The following is a 24,911-nucleotide window of genomic DNA, read 5'->3' on the forward strand; positions in this document are numbered from 1 at the left end:
CGGAACAACCAATCAGAGAGAGGACTGATGTAAACGACCCAATCCTGGAGCCGGGCTGAGGGCGTGGGCGGGAACAAATGGCTCACGTGGACCCTGGGCCTCAACTGTCTTGGAGAGTTTGTAAGCCGCCAGGGCTGCTGTGCTTCGGGTCTGGTCTCCAGATAAGCAGAGTGGTGGGGAGAAAAGAGAGGTAGGTGTCCGTGTGGCATCTGATTGAGAGGACTCGGGGAGTCTGGAAAAATGGAGGTGGGATGGAAGGAAGGTACCTGGGAGGCAACCATTTGGGGGTCAAGGGGTTCGAGAGACCGTAAGCCGGGGATGGTAGGACTAGGAAAATGAACACGGCTTGGTAGGTTCGGGGAACGAATGAATGAATGAACTAATGAGCGGCTACTATGAACCTAGCATGGGGCAAGGAACCTTAACTTTATCGTGTAGTTCTTACAATAACCCTTGAGATAGTATTTTTTAAATCCCCCATTTTGCAAGTGAGAAACCTGGACTGTAAGGTGTAAATGACTTGTCCAGGGTCACACAGCTACTGAATAGTAGGGCCAGGATAGGAACCTCTTTCTCCTGACCGTGATTTTAATTACACACCTTTGCTGGGCAAGGCCAGAACATAATTTAAGAATAGATGTTGGCTAATTTAGGAGGCCCTACTTTAGGGAAATGGGGTTGAGAGATTGGTAGAGCAATTCAGAAAAGTGCTCAGGCTCTGCCATCAGCAGCTGTCTGTTGAGATTTCTGAAAGCTTCTGTGAAATGGGTGTGAATTCTGGAAAGGGGCCACTATTTGTGCAGGTTTTCTGATCCTGGGAGAAGAGAGCCTGTGTCTCCCATGAGGGAGGATGAAAAAATAAAGTGAAGGATGGGGGGACTTAAGCCCATGCTGTAACTGCTTGCCATGTCTACCAGAGCCCTGTTCTCTCCGGACTTCAACAAAGTCCATTGTGATTCACCATCTCCTGAGGGATTCACCCTTCCTCTAGAGCTCTCTTTCGTTTGTTTTGGTGCTTAACACTGTCTTGGGCCATCGCTGACTTTAATACTGATTTCAGCTGGATAGTGTAGGGCCATGCTGAAACTTCTGCTATAGTGACAAAGGAAGGGATCATCCTTTCAGGCCCAAGAAGTCAGCCTGATAACAGATAAACCATAGGCCAAAAAACCATAATAAAGATAGGAAGAAGTAATTTCATTATTAGCTTCATGGGTTTTATTTAAATCAAGTTTATTGAGATCACTGCTCTCAAGGGTTGATCTAAGCTTTTTTTGTTAAACAAAAAGGGCCTATGTAATTGTATTTTGTATAGAACTTGAAGACAGAAGTGGATATGATATGCTTGTTTTCCTCAAAAATGGAAACTTCATCAAAGAGTAAGACATACTGCAATGCAAAGTACACCAGACTGCAGTTCATATCTCATTATTGCTATGTATATGGTGTGCAACCTCAAGCAAATCACTTAACCCTCTGTGCCAATCCTCATCTGTAAATGGAGATAGTAATAGTGCTGACCTACCTGGTTCAAGGATTAAATGACATTATGTTAGGTGCTTGGTCAGTGCATGGCATGTACAAGTGCCCAATAACTGTTAGCTACTATGATTTTTCTTGTAACCCAACACCAGTATCACTGTTTCCTTCTCCATATGATTTTCTTGCTAGTTCTTAGGTCACAGTAGTTTATTTTTAACTTTTAGATTGTCTTCTAGTTTATGGAGCATGGTATACCTGAGAACCAGAGTAGAGAAAATCTGAAGATGTAAATACTGCCCTCACACCATAGATTCCATGCAAATGTATAAGGCATCTGTGCACTTGGAAGGATCTGTTCTCGACAGCCAGATAGGTGTCTGTTAGATTTATAACCACCTCTGAGCCACTTTCATTACAAAGCAATGAATTAAAAAACCAGGCTAGAAGTAAACATATGAGGACTGATTCCAGCCAAGAGAAAAGAGTTCTGGTTCAGTCTACTATTTTAGAAAAATCAGACAAAAGTAAGTACTGTGCCACTTCCTGCAAAGTATACTGTTGTGTATAATTCACCACTATTAGCATGACTAAATACGGAGACCAGTCTCTGCAAGTCTTACACAGATCCATTTTATTACTTTATTACTTTATTTTATAAATTAAATATTGCTCTATTTATTGCTTTATAAATTTATTACTGCATAAATATTAGTATATTTACTACTTCATTATTATTTTGTACACCTTTTGTTCCCTTTCTTCTCTTCAGTTCTCCTGCTGGGTTTGTCATTTCCACCCATTGCATTGTTTAGCCTCTTTCACCCTGAGTAAAGGTCAGCACACTTTGGTTTAGGGTAAAGATTCAAAGGCAGTGCACTAACCCTGTGAAGTAAGAGTAGTGTGTTAAGATAACTTGGGGGCAGAGAATCCTAGTGGACTGGAGAGGAATTAGTGGTTGACCCAATAAGCTTAGTACAGCACTGAGGAGTGGTTCACAGGTTAACTACAGAAATAAGAGAACTTGTGGTTGAAGTGGACTGACTGCCTGTTGACTCCTGTTGTGGCCTTTGTTTCCAAGGCAAAAAGCCCTCTCAGGTTTGAGAGAAGTCATGAGCCGTTTCCTGAATGTGTTACGAAGCTGGCTGGTTATGGTGTCCATCATAGCCATGGGGAACACACTGCAGAGCTTCCGAGACCACACGTTTCTCTATGAAAAACTCTACACCGGCAAGCCAAACCTTGGTAAGAAGTCCCACAACTGTATCCTGGGTAGCAGTGGCCTCGGTTCCTAGGCCAGGCTGTGCATCTCAGGAACCCAGGAAACTTAAAAACAAAGAACAGGTGCCCTTTTCCTTCTCCGAATTTAATTACTGAAACTTTCATCCCCATCATGGGGCCCAGGAACATGTGTTTTAATCACCTCCCAGATGATTCTAGCACTGCCTGATCTAGCCTTAAGCAGCCACTGAAAGAATAGACTATGGATAGCCCCTTGGCCCGTCTTCCTCCAAGCTTCTCTGAGTGCTTTTTCATTCATTTTACACGGCCCTAGGCAATTAGCCTATACAAAACACGGGACAAGGGCAAGTGAGGAAGTAGTTACTTGGTGACCCTGTGATGCCCCATTAAAAAGCTACAAAGATTTTCATATTATCTCAACCTTCTTCTGAAATCATGTCATGCCACACATGGTTTATATTCTATGTTGCAGATGAAGTTTTTAATCCAAGGTCTTCCCAAACTCTGGCACAGTCCCTGAGAAAATATCCAAGATCTCGCCAAATTGGTCTTCCAAAATGAAACTTAGAAGGCCCATGGTAGCCTTGCCCAGTTTCTGAGCCTTCTGCTAAGAGTAGTTTCACATTTCTACTTGCACTTCCGTGCACTGCTGTGTGGGATAGCTTGAGCTGCAGCACCTTTCACAGCAGCTGACAATTTGTGTCACATTTATAGCTAACCCAGATTCAGGCTCTGACCTAGCTCATTTTTCTGCAACATTTGGGTATAAAATGAAACTAAGTAGGCTAAGGCTAATTTTGAACAAAGCTCAGATAACAATACTAGTAAAAAACCTGGAAAAGTGGGCAGGACAGTTCTACTTTACACCTTCAAATGCTGCCTGAGCTCAGATGATCCAGGAACTGTGTAGAGATTCACAGGATTTGAGAGGTTATCTGGTCTAGCCATTCAAATTTAAAGTTGAGACAGAAAAGCCCAGGGGTCAGTCACTGACGTGCTAAAGGACATACAGCTGAGCAGAAGTGGTGTGTGTGTGTGTGTGTGTGTCCATCCAGGTGTCAGTCACTGATGTGCTAAAGGACATACAGCTGAGCAGAAGTGTGTGCGTGCATGCGTGTGTGTGTGTGTGTGTGCGCGCGCGCACGCTGCCTCCTCCCTTGTGATGTGGGGGCCACCGTGTTCCTGTGCTGATCACAGCAGTGTTCCACAGCATACCATAGAATTTCACCTAATGTCTCATCTGGTTAGGGTTGATGAAATATTTCCACTTTCACATCCCACTAACTGGAGAAATGTCCTCAGTCTTTTCATTAGAAAAGCTATCAAGTTGGTTTATAAGGAATGTAGTCTTCTGGGGCTCACTGCTGGATATATGGAATTTTTTCTCACTTTACTACCATCCAAAGATTGTGAAATTGGTATCACCGGTTTTACAAAGGATGGGAAATCCTTAAAGGCCAAGTAAACATTAATAGACCTATCAGTCGTCAGTCTTCTCCTTTGAATTTTCTCTTACTCAATAGACCAGCAAAGGAAGTGTCTTTACTTTCACTGTTTGGGCATTCCTGACTATAGGATACCTTAGATCAATAGCTGTACATTACAATCACTCAGAAAGGGAGTTTTAAAAAAATATTTATCCCAGGGCCCACCTCCAAAGACTATGATTTAATTGGTCTAGTACCTAGGTTGTGGTAATTTTATAAAACTTTTTCAGTTATTTTAATAAACACCCAGGGTCAAGAAGCACTGTTATGGTGGAGTATGAACCACACTTTCAGGACAAGATGTTTAGTAACAGCAGTGTTAAAACAAAGCCACTAAGAGCAGGGTGGCCTTGGCCAACATCAAAGAAGCAGTGCTTGTTCCACTACCAAGTGTGTGGAAAACCAACCCAACTTGGGCTTTGTTCAAATAATAGAGATCTGGATTCAGGAAAAGACTCAGGTCTCTTAAAGCCCAGATGTGAGCATCTAGATAGGTGCCAGTATTCTGAATTCTCCCCTGCATCAGCCTTGAAAGACTACTGACCTGCTAGGCATCTTGTATTGAAAGACCACTCTCTGAAACATTCTCCCAAATCTGTCCCCATCCCAGACTTCCTGGGCTTTTTACCACCACCAGTGTGGCTTCTAGAGCAGAGGCATAAATTACTATATCCCAGAGTAACTGCCTAAGTGGGCTCTTTGTTTGGTTTCTACCTACGCATATTCCCCTCACCGCAACTGTAAACATTTGAAGAGGAGCTGAACAGTTCTCATTCTGGAATTCCTTCTGGCTTCCATGTGCAGCACCAGAGCCTCTACTCTGCCTAGCCAAAGGGAGTTCAGCCTCAGCTCCCTGCGTGGAGTTTGGAGGGAACCCTGACCCTGCCCTCCCAACATTCTTGCTTCTGTCTTCTACACAGTGAATGGCCTCCAAGCTCGGACCTTTGGGATCTGGACGCTGCTCTCATCAGTGATCCGCTGCCTCTGTGCCATAGACATCCACAACAAGACGTATGTAAGGGAAGGAAGACCTTCAGCATCCTTTTGTTGGAAATGGGGTGCTAGGCACACACACTGTGGTCCTCCCCTTGGAGACCTGTTAATTTTGATACATTAGCCTAGAATGTGGATAATAAAAGGTTATTGATTTCATTCCTTCCAGGCCTAAAAAACATAATAGGCCTGACAGGACTTTAAAGTTTGGAAATTCTTTGGAAATGAATGGCAAATGATCCAGTGGCTTGCATCATATCCCTCCACTCCTTTACTAAAGAATCAGCCTTTCTTCTACTAAAGAAGTAGACTAGTGTGCTCTTTTTAGAGCAGCCACCCACACATACCTTCTTCTCACATTCCTCCTTAGGAAGCAGGAATGAACAGAAATCACAATCCATGAAAAAAGAAACACAAGTAAACTGTTGTATGCTTATGCAGAATCAGTAGGTGAGGGTGTAAGAGAACCCAGGACTCCTGTATTCTGCCTCTATAGTGTACTCAGGACTAGAGGGCAACAATTGCAGACTATCACAGTCAGAGCCTCTTGTCTACATAGTGCAGTAACTGGTGGTGGCCACTGGAGGGGACTCGAGCTTCCTTCTCAACAATCACGGTGAAAAGTTAGTTCAGGTCAGTGGGTGAGACCATCAAAATGCCAACTTCACACTAAAATATTTCCCTGTCTTATCTGAGCTTTCAGCATCTGGGGAAAAGAGGATATAGTGATATTTATTGGGCCCCTTTTATTATGCCAAGAGCTTTCATCTACATGACCTTAATTAAGTCTAGCAGCTCTGGGAGGTAGTGATTTTCATTGTGATCTTGCAGATCTATGTATTAGAGACCCAGTTAATTCAATCTAAGAAGACTGACTCTGTGGAAATTGAAGCAGGGCTATCTCAGATCTCCATTTTTATTTTTTTTATTTTTTTACACTTGGAACTTTGGTTTACTTGTTTTAGATTGACATGTATATTTGGAAGCAGTGTGGTTTAGTGTAAATAGGCTGGGCCTCAAAAATAAAAACAAGAAAATGAGCTCTAGCCTCAGTTCTGTTGGTAACTAGCATCATAGCAGCCGGTGCATTGTACCTTGTCTACACCTCAGTCTCTCCATGTGTAAAGTGAGGCTAGTCCATCTGTTCTACCCCTCAGGGTGACTGGGAGTGAATAAGGATTGAATAATCATTTTAAAGACTTACCATAATGAAGGATTGTGCATAGGCATAAAAGGTCTTTCTTTCATTTGCTCTGCTTTTGGAATGAGCAAAGACAGTTCAGACTTACCTTTACCTCTATGATCCATTCATTTCCCCTTCTCCCAACACAGGACAGCTGCAAATGCTGACTTCAGTTGCCAACTATTTTTTAGCCTGGGACTTTGGTTCATACATTACTGATGTGCACTCCGCTTCTATTCTTTCCCTATCTAGAAGCTCATAATCAACTCCCATTTATTCACTATGTAAAAACCACATTTAAGATAGGGTTCCCTTCTGTGGAGGTGATGGCAGGAGAATGGGGTCAGGGTGGGATAAGGATGCTTTAACTGATAGCTGTAATATTTTATATTGTAGAAAAGCTCTGAAGCAAAAATGTCAAAAATGTTCAGATTTGATAGTTGCATAGGGGTAAATTATAGTACTATCTATATTTTTTTGTATGTTTGAAGTATTTCATAATTTAAAATTTCTCATAGTTAAAAAAAAAAGAGCTATCCCCAATCCAAGTAGTCAGTCATCCTGTAACTTTCCTCTTCTCCACCTCTTTGTCAAAGCTGAGGAACAGATTCTCTTCACAGGAGGTTGTCACTGTGTATTCCATCTGACAGTTTTCCTAGGCTAAGACACAAAATAACCCACCCACGTTGAAAGAACATCTAAAAGCCCCAGAGATGTCCTTGCTGCTCCTTCCCTGTTCAGGCCCTTCATTCTGTGGCATCGATCATATGAGCACTGACCAGCCCCTGGCCAAACACCTGCCAGGTGGGCTTGGAACTACAGAGTCAAGCCAGTTTGAGTAAGTAGAATCCATAAGCATGACTGATCCAAACGCCTATGCCACCTAGGAGTCTGCTTTGGTAGAGCTGGCTTCACCACCTTGCTGAGACTTGGAGAACCATGAAGGGCCACCTCAAGGGGTTGTCCACCCGATTAGGGCTCCTCTTTGCTGCTGGACCCAAGACTCTGAACCATCCAAGGGACAGGCAGTTCTTCTAAGAAGGGTTCCCCTGTGAGTGAGCAAGACTCATGTATCCTTGTATCTATAGATGGACTAGGCTTGGAATGGCTTGGGCCCTGTCTCCAGGTTAGCACTAGAAACCATCAGTTTTGCCCGGGTAGAGAATAAAGTGATGTGATCAAGCAGACAGGTCTTTCTCAGAACCAAGTCCCCTTTTGCTTTACCACTCATTTCCTGGGTTTGTACTTGTATGTACGGAGCCTGCCTGCTGCTTTCTCTCTGCACTGAGCAGTCCCTTCAGGTGCTGTCTGTCTGCTCCCCTGCAGGCTCTACCACGTCACACTCTGGACCTTCCTGCTCGCCCTGGGGCACTTCCTCTCTGAGTTGTTTGTATATGGGACTGCGGCTCCCACGATTGGCGTCCTGGCACCCCTGATGGTGGCAAGTAAGCACCCAGCCGCCCCAGCTCCCCCACGGGAACTGTCTAAGCCCTCGGGTCATGCACAAGGGCCGACATCCAAGGGGTCAAGAAGGTTTTGTGTTTATGTCAGCCACTAATCTTCCCTCTGTGTTTAAGGTTTCTCAATCCTGGGTATGCTAGTCGGGCTCCGGTACCTAGAAGCAGAACCCGTATCCAGACAGAAGAGAAACTGAGGCCAAAATTACTACCCCCAAGACATCATCTTCCACCTTGGCTGTCCTTTTCCTTTTTCCTCTCTGCTCTTTCATTTCTTTTATGCTCCATCGTCAGCTCCCTTATCCACTTCTAGCCTTTTACTTTTTTTTTTCGTTTAAGAATTTTGAAGATAAGACATGTATACAGAAAAGTATATAACATGTATGTGTATGTACAATCTAAAGAACCATTTAAAAGTGAATACTCTGTACTCCCATCCAGATCAAGAAATTGCCAGCACCTCCGAAGCCTTCAGTGTGCCCTTCCCCGGCAGCCTCCTGCTGGATCCCTTCTCCAGCCTCCTGCTTTTTTCCTTTTATTTTTATCCCTTGATTTGACTTGTGCGGTGGGAACATGTGAACTGTGAAACAAAGCTGCTGCCTCACCCAGAGCAGCTTCCACCAAGGGCTGCTTCAAGGGGTCGTCCACCCCACTGGGGCTCCTCTCTGCTGCTGGACCCAAGACTCTGAACCATCCGAGGGACAGGGAGTTCTTCAAAGAAGGGCTCCCCTGTGAGTGAGCATGACTCAAAAATCCTTGTATCTACAGATTGATCAGGGTTGGAAGAGTCTGGGCTGTTTTTAGACCTTCTGGTCAGCTGTATTTGTGTAACAAATTTTGTAATAAATAGAAAAACCCTCTTCTCTGATCAGTTCTTGTACTTTGACCTCCTCTAAGCCAGGAGCACTCCTGCCTTCCTCGGAGCCCTCGCACAGGAGAATCCCATCCAGTGGGCCAGGGCAGGGAGAACAGCTCAAGACCCAGACAAGTCTGGCTGCCCTCAGCGCTGTCTGTCACTCGTTCCTGTCTCTTGAAAGCATATCTTCCTCCTCTCCTTCCCCACCTTCAAGATTCTGAGTTCCCAACTGAATAGTCAGGACCCTTTCTTGTTTTCTTCCTAAGGAAGAAAGATTCTTGAGAAAGCAGAGGCAGAAAACATGCCAGCTGCATGACCGTGAAAAGGAGAACACTGAACACCAGGGACAGATAATGTGCTGGAGGGGGTGGCTGCCTCCAGCACAACCCCGAGGGGCTCTGTGCTCCCTGTGCCCTCACACACAGTGTACAGACTCAGGAGCCCATTCATTTATTTCACAAGTATTTAATGAACACATACTCCATGCCAGACACTAAGGAGAGAGAAATGACCCGCCCAGGCAATATCCCTGCTCCTGTGGCCCTTACACTGTAGTCAAGGAAACATGATCAAGCCAGCCAGCCTTTGAAAGAACAACTTCAGACAGTGATAAGAACTCTAGAAAACAGGTATTGAGATCAAGAACTTAGATGATCAGGAAAAGCCTCCCTGAGGAGGTGGGGGTCAAGCTGAGTCCTGACTGCCCTGGCAGCAGATTTCATCAGATACAAGGCAGGCATTCAGGGCAGAGGGAGCAGCAGCTGGGAGGCAGGACCCCATCCTGTTCAAGGAGTAAGATCAGTGTAACTACAGTATGGTGAAGGGAGGAAGTGGAAGGTAGGAAATAGGTCAGAAAGGGAGGCAGGAGACTTGTCAGGGCATTGACAGGAAGCTTAAAATTGATACTGAGACGCATTTGCATTGGAAATTATCAGTTAAGGCTCTTTAAGGGAAAGGAACAAATCCCCTTGAAACTAGCTTAAACAACAAAGACAACATTGGCTCACAAAACTGAAAAGAGGATGACAGGCTTCAGGAATGGTTTGATCAGAACTCAGCTCCATCTCTGATTGTTTCAGCTCTGTCCTGTGTTAGCCTCATCCTCAGGCTGGCTTTCTTTTTATGGTGCAGCAATTCCAGGCCTTGCATTCCCACAATACTGCCCCTAGAACAGAAGCTCAAGAATATGAAGTGTCTTTGCTTTACTCACCAACTCCTGTAAGGAGGTAGTAAGAAAAGCAATGATCTTACAGAGAGATAACACTTTGAGCACAGATCCACATGAAGCCCACCTAAGAAAGGAATAGATGAAAGCATAGAGGATTTGGAATCTCAAGGCATGTACCATGGAAATAGTCCAGGTAAGTAACAGCAAGATCCCCAAGGACCTAAAGAGATGGTATACAGTGTTCAGCAGACAATCTGAATATTGGATTTAACAGCCCAGACTTAGCTCCCTTCCCACATTTAAAGTAGAATTTGTAATGTTGTCTCCAGCTAATAATTGCCAACAGATAGGGTGCCAGAATGCCACAGGCCCGGTGTAACTCTCTAGGAAAAGAAATGTACAGAAAGCTGACAGCAGCAGCATATCCAAGCAGTGGACATAGGATGAATGTGGTCAGGAATGGAGCAATGTCAGTAAACAGGACAGTTCAGAACAAAAAGGTGCCCGGAGCTGCAGATACTGAGAATGTGGACTCTGGCCAGAGTAAGCCAGCACGTCGCTGGGATGATCTGAGAGCAAACACTTGAGCCGCCCTTTGAGGCAGAGCCAGAACCACAGTGTGCTCTCAAAAGCAGTCACACACAGGTGACTCCACGTGTACACAGCCCAGGAAACAGGGCAGGGTCACATGCTGGGCATGGAGAGCAGTCCCTGACGTGGGCCAGCAGGAACCTTCACAGCCTTCTCTTTAAAAAGCAAGGCACTAGTGTAGGGAATCTGTGTCAACAGAGGGCCACTTCTACAGATGGACACAAAAGCTGCTGCAGCATCCCTTCCCCACACCGTCACTGTCCTCAGAAATATGCTCTGATAATCTCATGGGGACTATACCATCTCTGCCCCAGGAAATGATAAGGCAGTCCTCTTAGAATTGTTCATTGCCTTAAAACATTCAAATAGGAAATACAAATTATTTTTAAAATAAAGCAATGGATTTGGTAAACATTTTGTTGACACATTTTAAGGGGCTTTAAGAGTAAACATTTTTCTCATTTTCAAAAAATAAGACTTTTCCACCTCTAACACCTCTAACTCATTTCCCCCACCAGAAGCGTGAACTTCTTTTCATACATACAGAAAGTTCTTGTCTGTATTCACACACACACACACACCCTTGCTCCCGTCAGGCAGTGGCCCAAGCCCCTGAGCCCTGCTGCCAGCGCAGGCTGCTCCAGTATCCTGAGGCCCGGGCAGCGGCCACAGCCAACAGCACGGTGGTCATGATCATAGCTGCTCAACGCACAGCAGAAATTAGCAAAATGTCTTATTTTCAGGACATATTCCCCAAGCCTTTGAGTAGAGCCAGACAAGAGTCTAGGCAAGAGAGTTCAGCTCAGGTTGGCTTAAAGGGAATCCCTTCAAGTTTAGAACGTTTGATGAAAGATTGCAGAAGGGGGTGCGGAGAGGGGTTGAGTATACAACTACTGTCCCCACCAGAGATGGGACACACTTTTGATTGATTCCACCCTGAGAAATCCAAAGCTGCTTCTGAGAGGAGAGGAAAGGGGCAGATGTAGAGGTGGCCCACCAAGTGGGAATGGCATCTGCTGGAATTAAGGTTCGTTTTCACTGAAGGTTACAGGAAGTTGGCTGGGATTTCCCTCCCTCCAAAAAAAACAGTTACACCAATGGCTGAGTTTCTCAGGGTCAAGTGTCCATGTGAAGGCATCAGAGGCAACCATGACACACACACAAGTCCCCGGGCAAGGACTTCTTTTGTAGGAAAGAACTTCCCATTCCCAAATCAAGCTACCACATCACACACCCAGGCGGTTAACTCTCCCAAACCGTTTTCTCCACTGTGGGCACAACAAAGTTTTTGTCAAGTTTATTGATGTTTGGTTTGATCGGCTCTTAGGAAGAGGGTTGAGACAAGACGCCACCATTAGGCCAGGAGAACTGAGGCCCAGGGTTCTGGAGGGTTTGTCCTGAGGCGCTTTCTCTCCTACAGAACTCGAGCCCATCAGTCTGATGACCCAGGAGTGACCCTCATCCACAGCAGCTGACACGCCTTAGAATTGGGCTTCTAAGAGTCTTTAAGACACTAGAAAAAGTTAATATCTTGAATGAGCTTTCTTTTGTGGTAATTTCGCAGACTTTCTTCACGAGGGATGGAAGTGAAGAGGGAAGGGAAGGCACCAAGCCAGGACCGACTCCATTGGTCTCCACTGGCCTCTCCCAACACCAGCTCCCGGAACCTACAAGGGGGAGGGGCAGGAACGGACTCCGCAGGTGGTGGAAGGCGCGAGTTTCCCCAAGCAGACCATGCAAGCTCTTGAGAGGGTTCCAGAGGGCAGAGGCACTGCCGTCCAAGCCACAGATATTCCCGCCGGTTTCCTCCAAAAGCTGCTCCAGCGAAGCCCTCGGTGCTGGCGGTGGGAGTCGCGCTGACTGAAGAGGTGGGGCGTGTTCTCCAGGGTCCCTGAGTCACCACCCCCTTTTTCTCTCAGAGATGCTCCTCAGACACACTGGTGGGGGCTTTACTGGTGGTACTGCTCTCCTCCTCCTGGAGTTTCTGGAAGGCAAAACAAGGCAGCCCTTTGGGTGAAGAAGTACTGGACTCTGGGTTGTTCCAGGCTGAAACAACTGCCTATTGGTGACTTTACAATCAGTTGGAAAAACAAGAGACAGAGGCCACTTGGCATCCCCAAGAACGAACAAACAGAACAAGAAAAGGAGTGGCTAGCTCACGCCCCAAGGGCACTTCCTAACACACACACACACACTGTCACAGTGTCACCAAGGAAAAAGCCTGAAAGGCCAGTTTTCTGTGATGCCACAGTTGCCACAAACAATCTGAGTGCCACTGTTCCAGGCTCCTCAAGACTGAAACAGAAGCAGAGCCCACTCTCCCCCATTTCTGACAACCTAAAACTCACCTGGACTGACCATCACAAGCAGCCATCCAAAGTGCCAAATATGCAACCCCCTCAGAATTTCTGACCAAATTCTGGAGGTATCCCCCAAGATGGACAATATTATATATGTGCAACAAAGAGAATTTTAACAAAGCAGAATGTATAATTGCATATGTAAACTCAGTGGCTAAAAATGTGTGTGTATACTCTATGCATAGACAGACTTTGAGTTGGTTTGGTTTGGGCTTTCTTGGGGAGTGCTGGCACAGGATTAGAGAGTCTTCCGGGTTGCATTTGTTAGGTGGGTTTGGAATTAAATATGTCCAAGAAGATAGCCTGTGGGGCCCTTAGGTGCACACTGCCACCGTTGCATCTGTGTGCCACTTTAAGAGTACTTTGCTTCCTACCTCAGGGGCTGATCTAGTTCATAGAAAGGCTGGGGGCTCAGGCACAGCCATGGCCACCCTATGCAGGGCCAAGCTAGCATCCAGTGTCGACTGAGAAAATGGTGCTTCTTACCCAGGGTGTGTCTCAGGGCCCATCCATGATGGTGGTAACAGCTGTCAAAATCTAATCTTCATTCCCACCCTTGTTAACTTTTTGGCACCAGGTCAGCCACAGCCATGAGAAGCCCTCATTCAGGCAACTAGCAGCCTACATATGTTAGCCAGCCAGCCTCTCTCCTCTCTCTGACACACACACATGCATGTCCACACACACCTACCTCCTCCAAAGCCATCACTGTGAAAGGACAACCAGAAACACATAGAGAAGCACAACCAACTGTCTCTCTGGCCAAGAACTACCAACCTGAAGAAAACTGGAAATACAAGCCAGGATTTTCATAGTTTAGGTCAATCATTACCCCCAGGCCAGAAGATCTGCCACTTTTTACTGAAACTATACTCCTCACTGGTCAGAAAGAGCAGCTCTGACCAGATCTGCTGCGCAGTCTTCTCCTGCTCTGGTAGTGGATTCGTGTGATGGTGGATAGGTCTCACTGACACTGACTGCCATGGGGTTGAAATGAGGGGCTCCAGCAGAGAGAAGCTGGGACAGCCCTGTCTTCCCTGGGGTCAGCTCAGCATGACTCCAACCTCCCCATAACACCAAGCTTCCCCAGATGCAAGTGACATCCAGAGATGCATAGTGACTTATCCAGAGACACACAGTTTAAGTGCCATCACCAGACTTGTCTCCTGTCTCAGACTCAGCGCTATGCCAGTACTCCATGCAGACCGTGACTGAGCCGCCCAGTCTAACCTTGATTAACAAACCTGGTCCATGAGCACAAGGATCTGGCTGCAAGAATAGTGAAATAGTGGAACAACCTCAACATTAAGAGGAAATGAAAAAATACATATATAGATATGAGGTTATAAAATGTAATGGTGTAGAAAGGTTGTCAAGCTATATTAAGTAAACAAGCAGAGTAGAAAACCAAGTGCAACAAGCACACCCATAGAAAACGCCACTAGCAAATGGACTAAAACATTACTAGGTTATCTCTGGGTACAAGGATCACAGGGGGCCTACCTTCTTGTTTGCCTATATCTGCTAATGTAAGCACAGATTATAAGGTAAATACAGCAAAATCTCTTATCACTTGGCATAATACAACCCATTCCAAACTGAAAACTTTTCACATCAAATCTATCCTGTTTTATCACAAACACCTTTTCCTAAGTTCACTATATGTCCACCAAAATGTTCCAAATCATTATGTCTCCTTCTACGTGCCACAGGTGAAAACCGATCTACACGGTGGTGATGCCATGGGCCTCACGCGGGTATGGAGAAGAGCATTTCCTCTCTAAGGCTATTCCTGGCTCCCCACTGAATTTCCTGTCCCGCGCATGCTACCAGTGCTGCCTGCCAAATGTAAAGTGTGAGATCAGAAGACTAATAGTAAAAAACTACAGATTACCATCTGTCTGCAACACACAGTCTTAAAATGCTAAATATAACTCTTCCGGATACCATTTTTACTTTAGAAAACTGGCAAAGATTTTCAAAATGATACATTGCCCGTATTGGCACTCCTACACTGCTACAGCAGTATGAGTTGGCAGCACTGAATGCCTTTCCAGAGGACAGTAAGCAGTACCTAGCGAAGTCTAAAAGGTGCATAATCACTGGTCCATTTCTCAAGGAAATACCATACCTAAGAACATGCACAGAGATTCAGCTTCCAAGACCTTAATTATAATATTGTTTATAACAATTGGAAACAACCTTAATGTCCACAGACAGGAAAACTGTTAAACAAATCAAAGTTTATCCATGTGCAGTCATATTAAAATGCTGTGCAGTCAATAAAGTATGTTGTAAAAGATGAATGACCTAACAAAGTGTTCACAATAATATAAAGCAGATAGAAGATTCTTTTTGTTTCCTTTAAATATATATATATCTTATGTGTGGATATAAGACATGCATAAGTAAATGCAAAAAAACAGTATCTCATCTCTAGATCATAGTATTACAGGGGATTTTTAAATTTTGTATACTTTTCTGTATCTTTTAGGTTTGTTTGTTTTTTTACAAAGAACATATATTCCCTAATAGGTTTTGAATGTTTTATTTATTATTAAAGAAATATCCTACTTTTACTCCTTTTCAGATTTGAAATTCCTTCCATCCTGGCTCATATTTGATACCTAACAATGTGGATAAAATAGTTACCAACTATTCCTATATATTATTGATGAACTAGGAGGAAGAAAAATCAGGAAAACAATTCCATTTACGATTGCATCAGAAAGAATAAAATACCTGGAATAAACCTGACTAAGGAGGTGAAAGACCTATACCCTGAAAACTGTAAGACACTCATGAGAGAAATTAAAGAAGACACTAACAAATGGAAATAGATCCCGTGCTCACGAATAGGAAGAATTAATATTGTCAAAATGGCCATCCTGCCGAAAGCAATCTACAGAGTCAATGCAATCCCTATCAAAATTCCAACAGCATTCTTCAATGAACTAGAGCAAATTGTTCTAAAATTTATATGGAACGACAAAAGATCCCAAATAGGCAAAGCAATCATGAGAAGGAAGAATAAAGCTGGGGGGATTATGCTCCCTGACTTCAAGCTCTACTACAAAGCCACAGTAATCAAAACAATTTGGTACTGGCACAAGAACAGACCCACAGATCAATGGAACAGGATAAAGAGCCCTGACATAAACCCAAATATATATGGCCAACTAATATATGATAAAAGAGCCATGGATATACAATGAGGAAATGACATCTTCTTCAACAACTGGTGTTGGCAAAACTGGACAACTACATGTAAGAGAATGAAACTGGATTGTTGTCTAACTCCATACACAAAAGTAAACTCAAAATAGATCAAAGACCTGAATGTAGGTCATGAAAGCATAAAATTCTTAGAAGAAAATATAGGCAAAAATCTCTTGAATATAAACATGAGCAATTTTTTCCTGAACACATTTCCTCGGGAAAGGGAAACAAAAGCAAAAATGAACAAATGGGACTGCATCAAACTAAAAACCTTCTGTACAGCAAAGGACACCATCAGTAGAACAAAAAGGCATCCTACGGTATGGGAGAATATATTTGTAAACAAGATATCTGATAGGGGATTAACATCCAAACTATATAAAGAACTCACACACCTCAACACCCAGAAAGCAAATAACCCAATTAAAAAATGGGCAGAGGACCTGAACAGACACTTCTCCAAAGAAGAAATTCAAATGGCCAACAGACACATGAAAGGATGCTCCACATCGCCAATTATCAGGGAAATGACTAAAACCACAATGAGATATCACCTCACACCAGTTAGGATCGCCAACATCCAAAAGACTAGGAACAACAAATGCTGGTGAGGATGCAGAGAAAGGGGAACCCTCCTACACTGCTGGTGGGAACATAAATTAGTTTAAACATTGTGGAAAGCAATATGGAGGTTTCTCAAAAAACTAAAAATAGAAATTTATGTGACCCAGAAATTCCACTCCTAGAATTTACCCAAAGAAAACAAGATCACAGATTCAAAAAGACATATGCACCCCTTCATTTACCACAGCACTATTTACAATAGCCAAGACATGGAAGCAACCTAAGTGTCCATCAATAGATGAATGGATAAAGAAGATGTGGTATATATATATATACAATGGAGTATTACTCAGCCATAAAAAGAAAACAAATGCTACCATTTGCAACAACATGGATGGAGCTGGAGGGTATTATGCTCAATGAAATAAGCCAGGCGGAGAAAGAGAAATACCAAATAATTTCCCTCATTTGTGGAGTAGAACAACAAAGCAAAACTGAAGTAGCAAAGCAACAGCAGACTCACAGACTCCAAGAAGGGACTAGTGGTTACAAAAGGGAAGGGAGTGGGGAGGGTGGAGAGGGAGGGAGAAGGGGATTAAGGGGCATTATGATTAGCACACATAAGGTAGGGGGGTCACGGGGAAGGCAATATAGCACAGAGAAGACACGTAATGACTCTATAGCATCTTATTATGCTGATGGACAGTGACTGCAATGGGGTGGGTGGGGGGGGACTTGATAATATGGTGACTGTAATAACCACAATGTTGCTCATATGAAACCTTTATAACATTGTATATCAATGATACCTTATTTTTTAAAATTAAATAAATAAATAAGTTCCCAGCTGACAGAACACTTTTCTGTTCTAGATCATACTACTGGTCCTCTCCCCCTCTACCGTCAGCTCCTGTGTCCTGACTTGTCCTTTCGGAACCCAGCTGGAAATACATTGGCTCCACTCCCTCTAGCCCATAGCACTGCCTAAGGGGCCGTCACTTGACAGCAGAGCTAAAGCCTCGGAGCCCCCACTGCCATGACAGGCGCCCACCCTTCCTCTCTTAACCCTGACTCAGGCTGGAAGCAGCAGAACGAGGGACTCAGGACTTGCGTCGGGATCCAAGGGGTGGGCGCTGTTCAGCAGGCTGTGACAACAGTGATGTGTTCTAGGAACCAGAGCAGGGAGGCTAGAAGGAAAGGAAGCAGGGCTTTTTGCAAGTTGAGCTGGTCTCATAGCCACCACAGAGCCAGTCCACTCTGGGAGCCCCCTCAACCCACCCAGACTGCCACATCCTCGGCAAAGCCTGGGACCCGGAGCTCAGCCCAGTAAGCTTCCGCGTACTCACATTCCCAGAAGTTTCTTTGTTGGCTTTCTGCCTCCGGAGATCTGGCCTAATGAATGCTGAGGTCAAGGGATCAAGAAGGAAGAACAACAAAGACACAGTTATCAAACCAGTGGTCACGTTCATCCGAGAGAGAGCCCTCACTTTCCCGCAGGTCACAGGCATCCCATACCTACTTCAGATACCCCAGGGAGCTGAGGGTGCCAGCAGCCAACCTGATGAAGCCTGGGGATGCTGCTGTCCCTGACATGCCTGTCCCATGATGACACTGGCCATCAACTGTAGATCACTTTTATTTCCTAGGGAGTCTGCACACATTGCTCTAATCCTCACAACAGTCTCCATTTTATAGAAGCTCCCAGAAGCTGATTCACCTGCCCAAGGTCAAAGAGCTTTGGAGGTCAGCCTCACAGTCGAGGATTCAAATGAGGGTCTTTTGGTGCCAAAGCCTGTACTTAATCCACCCAACATGCTACTGCCTCCCAAAGAGATTTCCTGACAAGCCCCCCCTCTGCCTCCCTGCATGTGACCCCCATTTGTATGATCAATCAAGACACTGGGATCCCAAATTGCCAAAAGCCCCAGCCCACAAGCAGCCTGAGTGTCATCTTGTCCCGAGGCCCCAGCACACCAGTGAGGGCTGCCCCAAGGGTGAGGAATGCACACAGGAAGATGTTCCCAGGCATGGTTCCGTAGTTGTCAATGATCTGGCCCTGGAAGATGGTGAAGATGATCCCAAATACCTGAAAAGGCACAAAGAAGATGGGAAACAAGGGCCCGGCTAACCAGCCCATGGGGGAACTGTGACGCCATAATGCAATGCCTGAGCTAGCCAAGCCAGGCAGAGAACGTAGAGCCCCTGCTGGGGACCACCAGCAAGTAAGAGCCCTACCTGGGCAGACATGTTGAGGAGGCCAGATGATATGCCTTCCGATTCTGGGTAGGTCAGCTCCACAGCAAACTCAAATCCCAGCGGGAGATAGCCAGTCATAAAGAAGCTGAAGGCCAAATCAGAGAAACAAGATGCTGGAGAACTTCCAGAACAAGATTGGGCGTCCCCCGCTCCCTTAGAACTCCTTTTCCTGTTTTGTTTCCTCCTGACAAGACATGCCAGGCCCTTGAGCCATCAAGCCATCCCTGTAGGAAAGAAACCCCTGCAGGCCAGGAAGAAGTTCATATGCAGGCTTTGTGCTTGGAGGCCTTTGGGGGTTCCTTGCTTCTCCTCCTCCAGCCATCAATTACAGACAGTCAGCATTCACAGGAGTGGGGATGTCTGGAGTGTTCAGCCGTGGGTACACAGGCCCTGGGCTGGGAGCAGGAAATCCCCAGCTACTGAACAGCATCTCCATGGCTCTCTGGGACCTGGAGGGAGGAGCTCAGAATCCTCTTCTGTCCCATGAGAGAGCAGGCAGATGAGAAGAGCATCTGTCTCTGTCCCCACAACCACACACACACACACACACACACACACACACACACACACACACACACACACACACACTCTCTCTCTCATGCACTCTCACACCCTCTCTTATACACACATTCACACACACACACTTCCCACAGGAAAATAATTAGGAGGTAAAGCTGAGTACCCTGTGGAAAGAGTATTACTACTCATTACTATTTCCTACACTTTCTCATATAACAGGTCTAGAAAATTCCAATTCTAATCCTTACATCAGCACCGCACTTCTTCCTATTTTCACATCTGTTATTTCTTTCAAGCCTTCCAACACCTCTACAAGACAAGCTACTCTTATCTTCATTTACAGATGAGGAAACTGAGGCTCAGAGCAGTTAAGTGACATGCCTGTGGTCTAATAGACAGTCAACAGCAGAACTGAGACCAGGACCCAGACTTTCTGATTCTAAGCCCCATGTACTTTCTGTGACCCCATGTTCTCCCAAGCAGAGCTAAAAAAGACTAAACATTTCCTGGCCTCCCAGAGGTCTGTGAAGGACATACTCTATCCCAACGGCATGGATGGGCCTGGAAGCCGCAGGCGGTCTTTTGAAGTGCCACAAGTAAACAAGACCTTGGGGCACCATTTCCACATCACCAGAGGTCAGTAAGAAGGCAGCAAAGGGATCAATATTGCTTCCTAGGCTGTGGGAAGCTTTGGAGCCAGGGATAGTGCTCTCCACTTAAGTAAGCTAGAGGTGAAACTTACCCCATTGTGCCAGCAGTGATGAACACTACCCACAGGTGTCTCAGGTTCAAGGTAAATGTGTATACCACCATGCCCACCACAGTCATGATATAGACCACCAGGGTTGTCTCCCTGCAAGCAGAGGCAAAGTAGTCAGTCACACGCTTCTGACTTTAATAGGATCAATCATTCATTCATTCATACTCTAAGTATCTACTGGGCACGTGCTATGTGCTGGGACATCTGCTACCATAGAACTTCTGTCCATGAGGTTGATGGACACTGAACCAATGATCACACTAATGATTATTTAATTATACTGTGGTCAGTGCTACAACAGGTAAGACCAGGAGGGTCAGAAACCCTCTGGCTGCATTTGTGTTCCTCTCCTATAGAACCCTTTCAATCCTATCAAGCTGCACTATACCCTACCCAGAAGCAAGAAGGGCTCAGCCCTCTCCTCTCCTCAACCCCCACCAAAAAAATAAACAGGACAAACATCAGCCTTGATCAGTTGGCAGTGGCATGCAGGACCAGTCCAGAAGCAGTCCAGTTCTGTTTGTCTGCTTTTGCCCAAGATGCATGCCAATGCTGGGCAGTGATGTGACTTTCAGATTCCACCTTCCTGAAGTTCATCCTGTTGCCATGTGTACAGGTGCAGCACAGCTGAATCTGAACTGCTCCAGACAGTAGGAACTAAGACAGAACATTCTCCAGCCCTGAACTAAGTGCTTGACATCAAAGCCAAAAACAGAAAGTTCCACCCACTCCCTGTTATATTCCCCTCCGTGCATCCCCTCAGAAGGACCATCAGCAACATGCTGGTTTCCGTCAGGGTCACCTTGTTTGTACCCCTCTAGCACTTCTCCTCCTTTGGTGCCCACTCGTGACTCTGCTGCCACCCTGCCTCATGCAAATAGACCTGCATCCTTCTCCATGTCCTAGTTGTGGTAGGGCATGAGCTCTACACATCCCTCTGCCCTCCTGCCATGAACATCAGGACTCAGGACAATGGAAGTTAAAGACTTCACTCGTCTCCCCTGAAGCCAGAAACACAGCCAGAAACCAGCAGACATGAGCTAAAACTGCATTTACTGGGTGCCAGGGATTCTGTTAAGTACTTTACATGCATTTATTATTTTATTCAACTCTTACAAAAACTCAGCAAGAAATGTATGACTATTCCTGATTTTACTAAGAGGAAACTGAGGCTCAGACCAGTTAAGTTACTTGTCCAAAGTCACACATTGAGTAAATGCCAAGCTGGGATTCCAGAGCTGGAATCTGAAAGCTGTGCCCCTTCTTGTACTGTGCACCGGAATATGCTATGTGGCATCTTTCAAAAAACTCTAGGCCAAGCTTCCAAAGGACCCCACCTGGTGCTTCAAAGTAGCTGCTGAGGGTAGAGGTGCTTCTTTCTTCCTCCACCCTGTTCCCCTCACCTAGTCTAACCCACCCTGCAGAGGACAATTCCTTGGGCACCAGGCTCTTGCTGACCTTACCACAAGCTCATCTTTTGCCTTATCTGTTTAACCATAGCTTCATCTTAAGCCACTGACCCGTCTAGAAAAACTATCTGTGATAAAAGACCTGCCACCCAATTTCCAGCCTCCAAACCAAATGGGACAAATCTGGGAGCCTTAGGGATAACAGACTGGCATCAAAACGACCAGATCCCACAGGTCTCTCATTCTTCCTCTACCTGGGCAATAGTGCGGGGAGGAAAATGTCTCTTGCTGACATAGGACTTAGACATCAAAGGACACTAGGAACTAATGACATCTAGGTTCTGAAGCATCCTCTCCAACCCTTGTATGATATTTTCTAGTTCATCTGAATCATCTGGCTGCCCACATCCCAGCCCAGCCAGCATTCCAATCCCTCCCTTCTCCTGCCACAAAGCCAGTCCTGGAAAAAGGGACACTGCTGTTCAATGGTTGGGGGGTGGCCAGTCCTCACTGCTCTCATGTCTGGCTGAAGCAAGCAATTGACAGACGGCAGACACGAGACGGAGGCCAAGCTCCACCAGCAGTAATTAAGCTGAGCCAGGCTCCTCATCATGTCTAACCAGGCAGCCACATCCCAGGGACAGCCTCAATTGGCCTTTGACTAGGGCATCCAGAGACAGACCTGGTCTGACCAGAGCCCCACAGAAGTGGGCTTGTGTGGCAGAGAACAGGTCTGCCACTGTCTGTTGCCTCCAGACACTGGGAACTTGGAGGCCTCAACAAAGCAGCCCAGAATGCCACCCTGCCCCAGCCCAGGGCAGCCCCGGCAGCTACCCTACCAAGCAGCATCCCAGTGCATGCAGAGCGCTGGAAAGATGCAGCAAGAAGGGAAGGATGGGGGTCTCTGTTCTACAGAAACTTTTCTCCAAGCCTGGCTACTGAATCAAGATGCCCAGGTTGCTTTAACAAATGTAAATCCCCTACTGAATTGGTATCCAAGGGGGTGGGGCCCAGGAATCTGTATTTTTAATAAGCATTCTGGATTAGCCCGGCATTTGCTAAAATCTTAGACAGATTGCTCTAGGCTCTTAGAAATGCACTGGGCATTCAGGCCCAAGACACATCACAATATTAACCAAGGAGGCGTAAGCAATTGCAAGATAATACAATGCAAACCAGAGGAAACACAGAGCATCTTTGTTAACCCCAGGGATCCAACCCACGGGGCTGAAACTCATCTCCACTCTTTGGAGTTTCCACAAATTTCCCAGCTGACATTTTTCAACATCCATTTTCATTTCTCCCTCATCTGCCCCTTCCACAGCCACGTGGGGGGTGGAGGTGAGGAGGAGCACTTTGCCAGGCCTCATGTCCTCCTCTCTGATCTTCCTAAGGTCCCCACAGAGCGGGTATTGTTTCCCTCATTTTGTAAATGGGGAAACTGAGGCTCAGAGAAACTTGAACCATCTGACTACTCTGCCCACCACGGCCGCCACACACAAACCTTTGTAGCCATATTGCTAATGAATTATGTCTTTCCAAAACAGGGATCCTCAGTTCTCAGTCCAAGAGGAAGGCACTTACTTGTAGGTCTTGGACCTATCCAGCCAAATTCCTGAGATCATAGCCCCAAGCATTCCTGCAATGACGATGGTCAGGCCGATTCTCCCAGCATTCACTTCTTCCCCCTGGAAAAATCACAGCCCCAGTGACCATCAGCAGCAAGACAAGACACCAGACAGAACACAGACACCATGAGGTAAAGGGGCAAAGCAAGTAACCAGGGCCCCCTTAGAGCCAATTCTCAGAAAGTACCAGGGCAAGGTGGCCTGTAAGCAGCTGCCAACAGGGAGCAAATCCTAGATTAGCTGTCCCGACGTGACACAATCCTGACATCTGCGCATAATACTGGATGCTGAGGTGAGGCAAGGTCTGTCTTTAGAGCCACATTTAAGTAGATTTTTTCTTAATTTAATCCTTATAGCAATGCTTTTATCTTGTCATTATTTCCATTTCAGAGATGGGGAAACTGAAATATGTATGTCCAAAATTCCATACTTAGGTATTTTAAGCTATCAAAAGCAATAGGAAGATAATAGTTCGATTTTTGAGTGCTTATTATGAGCCAGGTACCATGTTGAGGATTTTACATTATCATCTCATTTATTCTCCTAAGTCCCCACCATAAAGTTAGGAATCAATATTCCCTATTTTCCAGATGAAGAAACTGAGGCACAATGAGATTAACCTCCTAGCCTAAGGTCATGAGGCATTTATTAAGTGCAGAACAAGGATTTGAACTCAGAGCCATCCAAGTCCAAAATGAGAACACTTAGCCACAGTGGCCCACCACCTCAGTAAGCATGAGACCCTTTGCAAAGATGGCTGGACCTGGGATTGCCGACTCCTGGAACCTCTGTACCCATTCCCAGTATCCAGCCCTCACTCATTCCAGAAACATTTAAAAAATGCTTTCAGTAGAGCAACTAAGAGTTCAAAATTAAGCCTTGCCCATATGTTACAATTACAAATAATTTTGCAAACTAAATATTTCATATGTGATTCTCTGTATGTGTATTACCTACTGTATCACCAGGCACCATGCTATGTTTTTTATATATATAGTAGATATGAATATATATACACCACATATTATTTACTTTCTAATCCTAAAAATAATCTTTCAACAAGTGAAAGTATGCTTCTTTGCAGAAAAGACAAAATGAGAGCTCAGAGGCCTAACCAGCTTATCATATAGTTTAGTACCACTAGAGCTGGGGTTGAGATTCCGGGCCATCTCCTTCCAAATCCCATAAGCACACCACCATAAGCATGCTGCCAAGAACTGCAGGGCACCAAGAGCTCACGGCTGCCCTAGCTCCTGCTGGGACGGACTTGGAGAGCTCATTCTCTGATCCAGCGTGTTTAGGGAACTCCCTTACCGGGTAGTGCAAGATCACCATGCGATTCAGCAGAGTGGATAAGGCATAAAAAGCACCAGCATTCAGACCTGAAGGAGGGAGGGAGAAACACAGCATTAGGGTCAGCCTTTTGCTGGGGCCACTGCTGACCTCTCCCCCAAGAAGTTGTCCAATAAATACTCCAACAACAAAAAGTAACCATTTTAACCATTTCTTAGCTACACACCATTGCCCTCTGATCCTTTTAACCCTGCCTTGGGAACCCAGGCTATGGAAAGTTTTACTCCCCAGTCAGAATCATCCACATTCCTCTTAAGGATTGACCTGTGGGATCAATGGATCTCCTGGATACTTCTACCTCTTCCTGGTGACCTATCCCCTCTCCAGATGCTTCAGACCTCTGACCCCTGACACCATTTCTTCTGCAAGGGGCTTCTCACCTCTTTT

General features: G+C 45.4%; 2 protein-coding genes across 11 annotated transcripts in view; one reads left to right on the forward strand and one right to left on the reverse strand.

Moving 5' to 3' along the window:
* The first annotated feature begins 37 nt into the window (after positions 1-37).
* On the forward strand, positions 38-12,204 carry ERG28 (ergosterol biosynthesis 28 homolog). Of its 5 annotated transcripts, none has more exons than XM_017666591.3 (5): positions 38-190; positions 2,561-2,724; positions 5,129-5,219; positions 7,711-7,829; positions 7,962-8,701. In XM_017666591.3, the coding sequence occupies exons 1-5, from the start codon at positions 78-80 to the stop codon at positions 8,036-8,038; spliced, it is 564 nt and encodes a 187-aa protein (XP_017522080.2). In that variant the 5' UTR covers positions 38-77; the 3' UTR covers positions 8,039-8,701. The 5 variants fall into 5 exon arrangements, with proteins under 5 accessions (XP_017522080.2, XP_017522079.3, XP_073098218.1 ...); XM_017666590.3 differs by having other exon boundaries at positions 8,283-8,701; XM_073242117.1 differs by lacking the exons at positions 7,711-7,829; positions 7,962-8,701 and adding an exon at positions 12,021-12,204.
* Positions 11,738-24,911, reverse strand: part of FLVCR2 (FLVCR choline and putative heme transporter 2) — a 46,948-nt gene continuing 33,774 nt past the window's right edge. For 3 of the 6 annotated variants that reach the window (XM_073242112.1, XM_017666588.3, XM_073242114.1), the window contains 7 exons: positions 24,486-24,553; positions 23,128-23,231; positions 20,117-20,227; positions 18,835-18,940; positions 18,574-18,685; positions 17,946-18,001; positions 11,738-12,440 (listed from right to left, as the gene is read on the reverse strand). In XM_073242112.1, coding sequence (XP_073098213.1) covers positions 12,372-12,440; positions 17,946-18,001; positions 18,574-18,685; positions 18,835-18,940; positions 20,117-20,227; positions 23,128-23,231; positions 24,486-24,553 — 626 coding nt within the window. In that variant the 3' untranslated portion in view covers positions 11,738-12,371. The remainder of the gene's footprint in view (positions 12,441-17,945; positions 18,002-18,573; positions 18,686-18,834; positions 18,941-20,116; positions 20,228-23,127; positions 23,232-24,485; positions 24,554-24,911) is intronic. The other 3 variants (XM_073242111.1, XM_073242110.1, XM_073242113.1) reach the window with 3 other exon arrangements.

This window comes from Manis javanica, chromosome 8 (genome assembly GCF_040802235.1).
Source record: "Manis javanica isolate MJ-LG chromosome 8, MJ_LKY, whole genome shotgun sequence".
Classification (NCBI taxonomy): Eukaryota; Metazoa; Chordata; class Mammalia; order Pholidota; family Manidae; genus Manis; species Manis javanica.

Bases quoted from the DNA above. Each gene is read 5' to 3' on its own strand.
- ERG28 (XM_017666590.3), top strand. From the start codon at position 78: ATGGCTCACGTGGACCCTGGGCCTCAACTGTCTTGGAGAGTTTGTAAG. The intron at 191-2,560 runs GTAGGTGTCCGT...TTTGTTTCCAAG, and splicing joins GTGGTGGGGAGAAAAGAGAG to GCAAAAAGCCCTCTCAGGTT. The intron at 5,220-7,710 runs GTATGTAAGGGA...GCTCCCCTGCAG, and splicing joins ATAGACATCCACAACAAGAC to GCTCTACCACGTCACACTCT.